Source organism: Meles meles, chromosome 5 (assembly GCF_922984935.1).
Source record: "Meles meles chromosome 5, mMelMel3.1 paternal haplotype, whole genome shotgun sequence".
Classification (NCBI taxonomy): domain Eukaryota; kingdom Metazoa; phylum Chordata; class Mammalia; order Carnivora; family Mustelidae; genus Meles; species Meles meles.
In genome coordinates, this window is record NC_060070.1 from 105494697 (window position 1) to 105508101 (window position 13405).

General features: G+C 37.0%; 1 protein-coding gene across 3 annotated transcripts in view; it reads left to right on the forward strand.

Annotated features, from left to right (window-relative positions):
- PRIM2 (DNA primase subunit 2) overlaps positions 1 to 13405 on the forward strand; it is a 338917-nt gene that overhangs the window by 283518 nt on the left and 41994 nt on the right. For all 3 annotated transcript variants that reach the window (XM_046006195.1, XM_046006194.1, XM_046006196.1), the window contains exon 12: positions 2292 to 2374. In XM_046006195.1, the coding sequence (XP_045862151.1) occupies positions 2292 to 2374 (83 nt within the window). The remainder of the gene's footprint in view (positions 1 to 2291; positions 2375 to 13405) is intronic.

The window sequence follows — 13405 nt, forward strand, 5'->3', positions numbered from 1 at the left end:
AGCTCTGTAGTGTCAAAATGGTTACTTTTCCCCTCCCCAAGAGAATTTCTCTGTTACTTACCATGAGCACCTGGTAGAGCTCCTGGAATTTAAGCTTACAAAGTATAGGGCCTCCCTAGGACTAGGTCTCCTTGGAGTTTTAAACTCTCAGATTTGTCCAGACTTCAGAAATTTGTCAGTTACAGGTAAGGTTTTTCCTACCCCAGCACTGCTTCCTCCAGAGATTTCTGTTCTAGTATGTTGTGATTCTCTGTAGCTGCCTCTCTCTTCAGGTGATCTTACTTCTCTGATGAGTCTAAGCAGAGTTGTTGATTTTTCAGTTTGTTCAGCTTTTTCCTTGCTAGGACGTAGTGATGACATATAAGTCTCTCATGAGCCAGACTGGAAACCAGAAGTCTCTGTCCTTTTCATTTTATGTTATTTATAAAATGATTTCATCCCATGTTGATATTATTTCATTAAGCAGCACTTCTTGGAATGATTGTTCAACCAGTTGTGAATCTGTGTGTAACTATACTCCAGACTGTGTTTATCCATCTCTTCCACAAAGGTATGTTGGAAGGCTTGTCAAACACGTAACTGGGTATGCATTCACTTCATTTTCAGTTACTTACTTCAGCCCTTTCTAGTTTTGAAGATCGCGTTCTCTGATGTGGAAAGATAGAGACAAAATAAACAGGAGTTACTGAGTTTTACTGTCTTTCTGTCATCTCTTAAAATAACACCAGCTTCTCTACGTAGGAATCTGGTTTTTCTCTCTTCTGCTTATTGTCAGTGTAGCTTTAGCACACTTTTTTGTGACCTTTAGTACCTTGGCAATCCTCACTTTCTTCTTGGCTTTGTCCTTTGTTACCTTTTTCATACAGATATAGTCATTATTTCAAATGTAATTTGGATAATTCAATTAATATCCCTTTTGTGTTCTTTAATAATTCTGGGCTGAACCAAGAATTCCTTGTGCAGCCTCATTTCTTTCTTTTTGGGATCTTTTGAAATTTCATTATCAAGATGGCTTTTTTTTGAGAATCATAACGATAGCTAATACATGTTGAGTGTTTATTGTGTGCCAAAAGCATATAAAAGCTTTATATTTCCATTGTTACAAGAGTTCTGTGAGTGATTATTTCCCTCACTTGACCGAAAGGGAATCTGAGTCAGTAACAAGATACAAAATTTACCTCTGGTCTCCCACTTACTAAGTGGTAAACTGAGATTCAAACACCAACATTTTAGCTCCAGACTCTCTTAACCAGGTGTTGCACAGCTTCTCAAAATGTTTCCTTATACAAAAATTATTACAGTTTTAATCTGAATGAAGTGTAAGCTATGAATTTTTGTGAATTTTATTATTTGTAGGAGGCCATAATCATGGATGTTTTATTTATTGTGATGATTTTTGGTAGACACATTTGTTTGGCATCTAGGCTTTTTTCTATTTTTGCTGCAACCAATTTCCCATTGTTTTCATTAAAAATGCACAATTGTTTCAGTTTAACTTATAGATCCATCATCTGTGTACCTAAAAAAAGTAATCTGACTTCCTATATTAAATTTTAAAATAAGGTATTTGATTTACCATTGCAACATCTTATTAAAACATCTAAACTTTTCTAGATTTTGGCCTGGTAATACAGCTTTTACATTTTAGTTCTTTCGTGTTCTTATTTATGCAAATATTTACTTGTTCATCTTTATTATTGTGTTACTCTTGAAATAATACAGAGATAACATGTATCTATTATAAGTTATTTTCCTATAAAACACTTTTCTATTTGTCTCATTCCTAACAGCGATTCTTCTGAATTTATATGGATTTTACTCTCTGGGAAATAGACATCTGAAAATGATGTGAGATTTTTATATTTTTTAGAGTTTGTACATTTTTTTGTTTATATTATCTTCCTTCTCATAGGCTTTTACTGTAATTTTTTAAAATACCAATAATATGTGAGATTGTATAAAGGTTTTAGATCAGCTACAGCTACTTTGTGATTATCTCTGCTTGTTAGCAAGTAGAATAATTAAAACTGTTTCCTCTTCCTAGTGAGTGGGCAACTTCACCCAAGAATGCTGTGTTTTATGTAACTCTTGAGCCTGTAGTACCCTGATAACCGTACAACTAAGTTGTCATTTAGATAAAGGAAAGCAGTTGCACCCATGGGCAATTAACTTTTTTTATTAATAAGCTGTTAGACAATTAAGGGGAGCTTAGACAGTCTCTCGAGTGTGGTATTGTACCAGGTCCCAGGTAAATAACCTTGTTGGTGTGTCGGCTTGTTTTTTGTTGTCAGGGTGCCCATTCCGTCACAGCGATCAGGAGCTGCTGAAACAGAAGTTGCAGTCCTACAAGATCTCTCCCGGAGGGATTCACCAGGTAGGTCAGATTCTGCCAGGCATCCTCAGTAATGAGGCGCCACACCGTTCCTCTTGGTTTCACTGACTATTCGTCAGGCATCACATCACACACCCTATCTTCCAGCAGGAGGAAGCAAAAGCCTTGACTTGCCCGGCTTCCAGTCCTTGGAAATTCTGTTCTTCTGTCTGCTAGGCTGCATTCTTTTCTTGGTAATAAAGGAAGCTGGAAGGCTTTTTTTTCCTTTCAATTTGTTTTACTATCTCAATTAAGAACATTTTTAAAAAATAAATTTTTAGAGGAATGCATTGAAGCATGTTAATGAAGCTGAAAATTAATGCCATCATATTTTATTTTGGGAAATGTTTTCTGTGTTGCATGTAGGTTAAAGCAAAAGATAACATAGTGGCTAAATGTTTTGATAGGCATCATGTCTTGCTGTGTTAAATCTGTACTTCTGATGATAGTTCATTAGGTTGAATAATCTGCCAAGATACTTTGTCTTATAAATAATTGAGATTAAAAAAAAAAAGAAATACCCAAATGTAAAACCAAATATTTAAGAGCAATTTAGTAAATGTGCTTTTAAAAATATAGTGGCATTGCTGTCTATAGTGTTCCTTAGAATTGACTTGGAATTTGAGGAGTTCAAGAGGAACATCGGCTTCCTTAGCTTAAGAAGCAATATATGTTTTAGAGCTGGAACATCCAAATCATTATGTATCCTCAATTATTTTTTCTTAAAAAAATAAGTACTCTAGAAACCCTACTTCTTTTACAGTGTCCAAAATTTAGATTAAATCTAGTTAATTCAGTTCAAATCTTGGAGTTTTACAGCACTCTGGGTAAGGCAGTGGTCAAAGTGCTATTTTAAGATGCAAAGAATTCTATAAATCCTGCTCCTACAGAACCAGAGTCTAGGGAGAAACATATGCCAAGTGTAATGAGAGAGGTACACATAGAAGGTCTTAGGTTTTCTGAAGAGGAAGAATGATAACCAATTGGGGAAGCCAAGGAATATTGAGTGAAAGAGATCTCCCCCCTTTTTTTTAATGTTGCTATTTTAATTCTAGTTAGTTAACATATGGTATGATATTAGTTCCAGGTATACAACATAGAGATTCGATAATTCTGTACATCTCCTGGTGCTATCAGAACAAGTGCACTCCTTAATCCTCACCACTTATTTAAGTCATCCCCCCACCCACTTCCCCCTGGTAACCATCAATGTGTTCTCTAGAGTTAACAGTCTGTTTTTTGCTTTGTCTCTCTTTTTTTCCTGTTTTTTTTTTCTCTTCTTAAATTCCACATATGAGTAAAATCATACAGTATTTGTCATTCTCTGACTTATTTTGCTGAGCATTATGCATCCTGCATCCTAGCTCCATCCATGTCCTTGCAAATGGCAAGACTTCATTCTTTATTATGGCTGAATAATATTCCATTATGTATATATACCACATCTTTATCTATTCATTAGTTGATGGACACTTTGGCTACTTCCATATTTTGGCTATTGTAAATAGTGCTGCTATGAACATAGGGGTGCATGTATGCTTTTAAATTCATGTTTTTGTATTCTTTGGGTAAATACCCAGTAGTGTGATTGCTTGATCATAAGGTAGATCTATTTTTAACCTTTTTTTAAAAGATTTAAATTTTAGGTAGTTAATATACAGTGCAATATTGGTTTCTGGAGTAGAATTCAGTGATTCATTACTTATGTACAACACCCAGTGCTCACCATAGCAGGGACCCTCCTTCATACCCATCACCCATCTAGCCCATCCCCCACCCACCTCGCTTCCTGATTCCTCAGTCTGTTTTCTAACATTAAGAGTCTCTTATGGCTTGTTTCCCTCTCTCCTTTTTTTCTTTTCCCCCTTCCCATATGTTCATCTGTTTCCTTTCTTAATTTCTACATATGAGTGAGATGATCTGGTATTTGTCTTTCTCTGACTGACTTATTTCACGTAGCATAATATACTCTGGTTCCATCCAACTCATTGCAAATGTCAAGATTTCATTCTTTTTGATGGCTGAGCAGTATTCCGTTGGTAAATGTGTGTGTGTGTGTGTGCATGTGCATGCACCTATACCACATCTTTTTTATCCATTCATCGGTCAGTGAACATTTGGGCTCTTTCCATAATTTAGCTATTGTCCATAATGCTGTTATAAACATTGGGTGTACCTTCAGATCTGTAATTTTGTATCCTTTGAGCAAATACCTAGTAGTGCAGTTGCTGGATCATATGTTCATCAGGGGTGTTGGCCTGTATTTTTCTTTTTTTCAGTAGAGTATTTTATCTGGTTGTGGTTATCAGGGTAATGGCCTCATAGAATGAGTTTGAAAGTTTTCTTTCCTTTTCTTTTTTTTTTGGAATAGTTTGAGAACAATAGGTATTAACTCTTCTTTAAATGTTTGATACAATTTGCATGTGAAGCCATCTGGTTGGAGACTTTTTGGGGGGAGTTTTTTTTAATACTAATTCAATTTCTTTTCTGCTAATCAGTCTGTTCAACTTTTCTTTTGCTTCCTGTTTCAGTTTTGGTAGTTTATATGTTTCTAGGTATTTATTTCTTCTAGATTGTCTAATTTGTTGGCATATAGTTTTTCATAATATTCTGTTATAATTGTTTGTATTTCTGTGGTGTGGTTGTTATTTCTCCTCATTTGTAATTTTATTTGAGTCTTTCCTCTTTTTAATAGTCTGGCCAGAGGTATATCAATTTTATTGATTATTTCAGAGAACCAGCTCCTGGTTTCATTGATCTGTTCTATTGTTTTTTTTAGTTTCTAAATCATTTATTTCTGCTCTAATCATTATTATTTCCTCCCATCTGCTGGTTTTAGGTTTTGTTTGTTGCTCTTTTCTAGCTCCTTTAGGTATAAGGTAAGATTGTGTATTTGAGATTTTTCTTGCTTCTTGAGGTAGGCCTATATTGCCATATATTTTCCTCCTAGAACTGCTTTTGCTGTAGTCCAGAAGTTTTGGGCAATTGTGTTTTCATTTTCGTTTGTTTCAGTGTACTTTTTTATTCCTTCTTTTATTTCCTGGTTAATACATTCATTGCTTACTAGCATGTTGTTTAATTTCTATGTATTTATGGTCTTTCCAGGTTTTTTCTAGTTGTTGACTTCTAGTTTCATAGTGTTGTGATCAGAAAAGATGTATGGTAAGACTTTAGTCATCTTGAATTTGTTCAGAGTTGTTTTGTGGGCTGATATGTGATTTGTTGTAGAGAAAGTTCTGTGTAGCCTCCTGTTTTAGAATGGAATATTCTGACTATATCTATTAAATCCATCTCTTTCAGTGTGTCATATAAAGTAATTGTTTCCTTGTTGTTCTGTTTAGATGATCTATTGTTGTAAGGGGGGGAGTTAAAGTCCCCTACTATTACTGTGTTATTGACTAGTTCCTTTATGTTTGTTATTCACTTGTTTAATGTATTGCGTGCTCCTATGTTTAGTACATAAATACTTACAATCTTCTTGTTGTATTGTCCCCTTTATTATGATATAGTACCCTTTGTCTTCTGTTACAGTCCTTGTTTTAAAGTATGTTTTGTCCAGTATAAGTATTGCTACTCTGGCTTTCCTTTTCTTTTTTTCCTTTTTTTAAAATATTTTATTTATTTATTAATGAGAGGAAGAGAGAGACAGACAGAGGGAGAAGCAGGCTCCCTGCTGAGCAGGGAGCCCGATATGGGACTCAATCCCAGGACGCCAGGATCATGACCTGAGGCAGGTGCTTAACCGACTAAGCTACCCAGGCACCCATAGTACAGCTTCCTTTTGACATCGTTTTGCATTAAATGTTTCTCCATCCTTCATTGTCAATATGTGGGTGTCTTTAGGTCTAAAATGAGTCTCTTGTAGGCTGCATATAGTGAGTCTTTTTTTAACCCACTCTGTCACCCTGTGTCTTTTGATTGGAGTCTGTTTACATTCGAAGTAATTACTGATAGATAATGTATTTATTGCCATTTTATTATTTGTTTTGTGGTTGTTTCTGAGGATTTTTCTCTGATCTTTTCTTCTCCCTTTCATGATTTGCCTCTTTTCTTTAGTGATATATTAGGATATCTTTCTCTTTATTCTTTGTATTTTTGTTAGTGGTTTTCTATATATGGTTTCCATTAGGTTTTTATATAGTCTATTTTGCATATAACAGTCTATGCTGAATTGATTATTAAGTTTGAACCCATTTTTTATTACTTTCTCCCCCACTTTTTAGGTATATGCTGTTATATTTTATATTCTATTATTTTGTGAGTTCCTTGACTGATTTTTTACAGAAATACTCATATATAGGTGTTTCCTACCCTTATACTGTCACTTCTGGTTGGTCTCTTCCACTCAGTGTGTCCCCTTTAATATTTCTTGCAGATCTGGTTTAATTGTCATGAACTACTTTAATTTTTGTTTGTCTGGGAAACTCTTTACCTCTCCTTCTATTCTGAGTTGATAGCTTTGCTGGATAGAGTATTTTTGGCTGCCGATTTTTCCCATTCAGTACTTTGAATATATCATGACAATTCATTCTGGCTTAGAAAGGTTCTGCTAAAAATAATCTCCTGCTAGCTTTATGGATTTTCCCTTGGAAGTTACTGTCTTTTTTTTGTCTTGATGGTTTGAAATTTTTCCTTTATCAGTATATTTTGCTAATATAGTTATAATATGTCTTGGCATTAGTCTGATTTTTTTGATTTTGGTGAGAGTTCTTGGTGCCACCTGGATCTGAGTATCTTTTTCCTTCCCCAGATTACAAAAGTTTTCAGCTATAATCTCTTCAAATAAATTCTCTGTCCTCTTCTTTCTCTCTCCTCCTTCTTCTGGGACTCCTATAATATGAATGTTACTGTGTTTGATAGAGTGAGAGTTCCCTAAGTCTATTCTCATTTTGTATAATTCTTTTTTCTGTCTTTTGTTCAGCTTGATTACTTTCCATTACTCTGTCTTCTATGTCATTAAGTCATTCTTCTGCTTCTTCCAGCCTGCTGTTCATTCCATCAGGTGTGTTTCTTATTTCTTGTACTGTGTCCTTTTTCTCTGCCATGTTATTCCTTGTCTCTGTTAAGGATCTCACTCATGTCTTCCACTCTTTTCTCTAATCCAGTGAGTATTCTTATGATCCTTACTTTAAATTCTCTATCAGGCATGTTACCTGTATCGGTTTTGCTTAGATCATTGGCCATGGCCTTGTCCTGTTATTTTATTTGGGATAAATTTTTCTCTCTCCTCATTTTGTCTACGTCTCTGTATCTCTCTCTTTGTATTAGGAAAGTCAGCCACGTCTCCTGTTTTTGTGGTTAATGGCCTTATGAAGAGGTGGTCCTGTGGTGCTGTGCCATGTAGTACCCTCTGTTCCCCAGGGCCTGATGTTTCTGGGAGTGTTTCCAGTGTGTGCTCTGTGAGTTCTGCTGTTTTGTCCTGACTGCTTTATCCGTCAGACCAGTCATCTGCAAAAGCTATCTTTGCGCGTTGTGAACAGTATTTCGTGCCTCGCCTGAGTCTTGGCATGTTTTAACTAAGTGTACTCTGGTCTATTTGTGAAATGAGACCTATTGGTACTGCTGCCAGAACTGAGACTCTATGAAACTCCTGAGTTAGGGGACGTTGTGTGAGCAGGTGCTCGGGCTGGATTTCTCGGGGAGGGGTTCTGAGCTCTGGGACTGAGGCAAGGTGAGTGGGAAGGGCAATTCCACCAGAGTGTGGGGGGACAGTGCTTGGTATAAGCAAGTTAGGTAGCAAATGTCAGTATTGCACTGCTTCCCACAGGTGGCTCTGTGCGTATGCTGGGCCAGGGAGGGAAATGGCACCCTCCAATTCCTTTGTTCCTAGAGGAGTCTCATGAACACTTTCTCTCTGGGGTGCCTACCAAGACGGAGCAAATAATCTCTTCACTGTTTGCCATAGGCACTCTTCAGATTGCTCTTCCCAGGCTGTGTGTTCCCCAGACTATTTGCCCTGCCTATTCTCCAAGAGCAACCCCGGTACCCTCCAAGCTCTCCCAGAGCCAAGCCTGCTGACCTTTAAAACTCCAGGCTTTAAGGCCTGCTGCTTGCAGGAACTCAAGAAATTCATCCCCTCTCACTTTTCAAGCCAATTGCTATAGAAATTTCTTTTCCCATGAGCTGGCCTGTGAGTTAGTCTGGCTCTTCCTGTTTTCCACGACCAGGGCTCCCTCCCTATGCAGTGGTGACTCCTTTCTCCCAAATCGTATCTCTGTACTTCCTACCTTCTTTGATGTGGCCTCTTCTCTACCTTTCATTGTGGAGTTTTTTCTGCCAGTCTTCAGGTCAGTTTCTGAGGTATTAAGGATGATTTGTAGTTACCTAGTTGTAGTCATGATATGGGGCGAGCCTGGGTCCTCCTCTTCTGCTGCCACCTTCCAACCTCCAAAAGATAAACTCTTTGAATTATGCCAGGGGTGGGTGGGGGGGAGAGTGGGATTTAGGAAAAAAGAATGCAAAAATAAGACACAGTCAATGTATAGATTATTAGGATTTCAAGCTTAAGATAATGGAGGCCCCAGTACGTAAATATTAATAGACAACTTAAAAGAAGTTGGTTTGAGAGATTAGGTTTAGAGGAGGGATTTTTTTTTCTTTTTCTTTTTTTAAAATTTAAATTCAACTTCATTAACATATATAGTGTGTTAAGAGTTTCAGGGGGTAGAATTTAAGGATGGGATATTTAATCGGGTGACAGAGTATGGATTTGTCCTATATTAGAGAAGTCATAACTGGAAATCCGATGTTCTTCCCAGTTAGAAATGTGGAACTGTGGGGTTGGAAGGAACATGAGGAAGCTATTCTCTCTCTCTTTCTCTCCTTTTTTTTTTTTTTAAGATTTTATTTATTTCTTTGACAGACAGAGATCACAAGTGGGCAGAGAAACAAGCAGAGGGGTGGGGGGAAGCAGGCTCCCCAATGAGCAGAGAGCCTGATGTGGGGCTTGATCCCAGGACCCCGGGACCATGACCTGAGCCGAAGACAGAGGCTTTAACCCACTGAGCCACCCAGGAACCACATAGGATATGATGTGCCCATGGATGCACAGCTAATATGTCAGTGGTAGAACCAGAACTGAAGTCAGAGTTTCTACTCTTTTTCTTTTTTTTCTTCTCTCATCCCTAGTTTACTTAAGGGTGATTATCATGAGTTTTTTGTGTGTGTGGGAGAAAGGGAGAACAAGATAATGGAGAGAGGAGGTAGGATGTCAGAAGCCGTGTCTTAAAATGGAGTCTTGGCCAAAGCTTCCCTTTTGTCAGCAGTGAGAAATGAAATCAGAAAAGACTGAACAAAAAAGGGAGAAAAGGGAAATACATTAAGGAAAAGAAGTATCACACAGGTCACAGAATTTTGAGAAGAGGGCCCATATGTGTCCTTCATAGCAGAGAGACTGTGTAAAAGGAAGACTGAGAAAAGGTGACTAGGGGTTGAGTGGGTTACCCAACTTTGATTTGGTGAAAGGTATCAACATAGTGGTGGAAATCAAAAGCCAGATCACATTTACTTAAGACATGAATGAATAAAAGACAGTGAATTGGATTTATAGATAATATAAGTGGCCTTTTAAAAAAATATGCTAGTGAAAGGAATGACAAGAGATGTTAGTCTAAGCATCTTGGGATGGTTTATGCTAGAGGAGACCTGAGCCTGTCTGTAGCAAGGGAAGAAGAGTAATCTTGATAAAAATATTTTTTAAAAAATAATTCCTCAGGAACCAAGCAGGATGAACTTTTCTTTCCTTTATATCATGACTATACTGTATAAGCCTTTGCTCTTAAACTATTTACACAAGATTATAATTATTTAACTGTTCATCTTTCCCACTAACTTCTAAGTTTGCTGAAAGGAGGATTGGATTTTTTTTTTTAACTTTATCTCTCATAGTAATTCAGTGAGTTTGCATTTGGTAGGTACTGAAAAAATGCTGGAAAATTAAGTGGGCATATTTTTGCATGAGGTGGGTGCTAGAGTGTGTTTGTGCAGAAAGAGGCAAATAGGAACTCAATGACACAGGTGAAACCCTTGTTGAAGAAGGGAGACTATATACTTGCACAAAAGGATGATGACTGCAAAGGGCATATCTTTTAGCCGATGCAGGACCATAGAGAAGAACTTAGAGGTAAAGCAAAGGGAAGTTGGTGGAATGTATTAAGTGGCCTTACTCTTCCTTGTGAAAGAAAGAGGTCTGGTCAGTAGCTTATGGTAGAAGTTAAGAATGGCATTTTGGATATAAGAAAGGTTAGGAGCTCTTGATAACAAATTTGATAGGGAATCTAGAAAAAGAGAATTAGAGGCTTATTTTAAGCCATTAGAAGAATCACTTTTTTAAAACTATAGGCAATTACCGTGTCTATTGGGAATATCAGTGTTTTATTTCATAATAATGACTGTGTGTTAGAAAGTGGAAGAGGGACTTAAAGTATCCCTCAAACTGAGAAGGCACTTTGATACCAAAAAACAAAGCAACGCCATGTAGAGGACAGAGTTTTATTCAAGGTAACTTGCTGACAGGATCGAACAGGCAGGGATCTGACAGCTGCACATCTATTTTCCTTAGAATCCAGACCTTAGTCTGTGATTTTATAGAGTGAGGGAACATGCGGGAGGGCACTGTAGTGAGGTCAAAGGATCTGCATATACTTCCTTGATAGCTAAAATTTAACAGACCTTGTGGTGCCATCTGTTCAGCAGAAATAACTATGTTATTTCTAATAGTTATCTAAACATATTTAGGGAAGACCAGGATAAGCCTCCCTGTATTCTGGTCATGGCATATATTAACCTCCAAGGGGTCTGGAACACATAGCACCAAGGGAGGTCATCATGTGAACATGGACAAGGTGCTGGGGCAAAGATGGAGTCAGTGTGGTCAGTGCTCCTACACTGTGTTTGCAGATGCTTTGCTTTTTGACTCCACTGCATTCCTCCTTTTCCTTTTAGCCTGTAAGTAGATCCCTTACTCAGTTGAAGCTGATTAGTAATTTCCACATCAGGCTTTGGACCTGCATTGTAACCTTTTATCTGAGATGAACACAGATGTATAGTGCATGTGGGCAAGCTGTAAATAATATTTGGCTTTCATCTGATGTCTTTTTTGAGTGGATCTCAGTAGAGTGAAGCAGCTGGGGGACTGTGTTCTAAAGGGCAGAAAGTTGATGAATGAAAAATCCATGTAAAACATTGTGATAAATGCTTAGTTGCAGGTTGGCATGAGTGCAGATTAAATCTTAAAAACTCCAAGTGCACTTTAAAATATTGAAAGTCAAGAAAAACATCATTAAAATGCACGTAAGGTAAAACTCAATGCAGCTACTTTTATTTCCAAGAAAAACTACTTGAGAAAGATACCTTCAACTATTAAAAAAAAAATACTTAGGTGCCAATAATCAGATTTTGAGGGGCGGGCAGGGAGAGGCAGACGGGGAGAGAAAATCCCAAGCAGACTTCATGCCCCACACAGAGCCCAGTGCTGGACTTGAGATCACGACCTGGGCCGAAATCAAGATTCAGATGCTTACCCAATTGAGCCACCCAGAAGCCCCTGATAATCAGAATCTTGATCAGAAAAGAGATCATTGTGACTTAAATGACATCACCTACTTTTTTTATAAAAAGCATATTCAGAGGATCACATTTTTTCCTTTTTGAATGAGCTTGGTATCCCGCTTAAGAAAGTTGAACAATAGATTCAACAGCAATTCAACAACAGAATAAAGCCAAAGAGATTGCACAGCCCAGCATTTATCCCTCAACTCTCCCCAAAAAGACATTAACACAGATGTCTGTTCACCAATAAGACATCAAGATTCTAAACGTTTATACCCTGGCAACACAGCTTAAAAATACATGATGTAAAAAGAGAACTGAAAGCAAAACTAGACAAATCCATAGTTATATTGAAGAGTTCACTTCTCTTTCAGTAATTAATAGAATAAATAGACAGAAAATCAGTAAGGATATAGAAAACTTGAACAACACTGTTAACCATCTTAATCTAATTGACATTTATAAAACGTACTACCTGAACCAGGTGAGTATACATTTTTTTTTCATGTATCTATGAAACATTAACCCAGATATATCATATTCTGTGTCTTTAAAAATCTATTACAAATCTGAATGAATTAGAGTCATACAAAATATGTCTTCTGACACTAACCATGACAGTAAGGCAATAAAAAGAAGGGAAAGGTAGAAAGGAAGAAAGAAAACCTTTCTCTATTCTTAGATAATGTGAATATCTATGAAAAAAATCACAGAACCTATCAAAATGCTATTATAGGGGCACCTGGGTGGCTCAGTGGGTTAAAGCCTCTGCCTTCGGCTCAGGTCATGATCCCAGGGTCCTGGGATTGAGCCCCGCATTGGGCTCTCTGCTCACCAGGGAGCCTGTTTCCCCCTCTTTCTCTCTGCCTGCCTCTCTGCCTACTTATGATCTCTTAAATAAATAAATAAAATCTTAAAAAAAATGCTATTATAAGTTTGCAGGATAAGAAGCCAATATCTAAAAATTAATATTTCTTCTAGTGAACAAATGGAAATTAAAAGTTTTGGAAATACCATAGGCAGTAGTACCTAAAAAAAAAAAAACACTTTTTAAAATGTATTTATCTAACAAAATATGTGCAAGATCTTCATGTTGAAACACTTTATGCTGAAACACTAATGAACGTAATCAAAGAGTAAAGTTGTAGATGCACATTAACCTGATTTTAAGACTTACTTTAAAACTACTGTAATTAAGACAGTGTGATATTAGAGAAATTATAAACATAGAGATCAGCTGGGCAAAACTAAAATTCCAGAAGTAGACCCACATATTTAAAAATGGGCAACCATTTATATACCAATAAGTTAAGCAACCTAGATGAAATGGATGCATTCCTGGAAAACTATAAACTTCCAAAACTGAATCAGGAAGAAACTGACAACCCAAATAGACCAATATCTAATAATGAGATTGAAGCAGTGATCAAAAACCTCCCCAAAAACAAGAGCTCAGGACCTGATGGATTCCCTGGAGAATTGTAT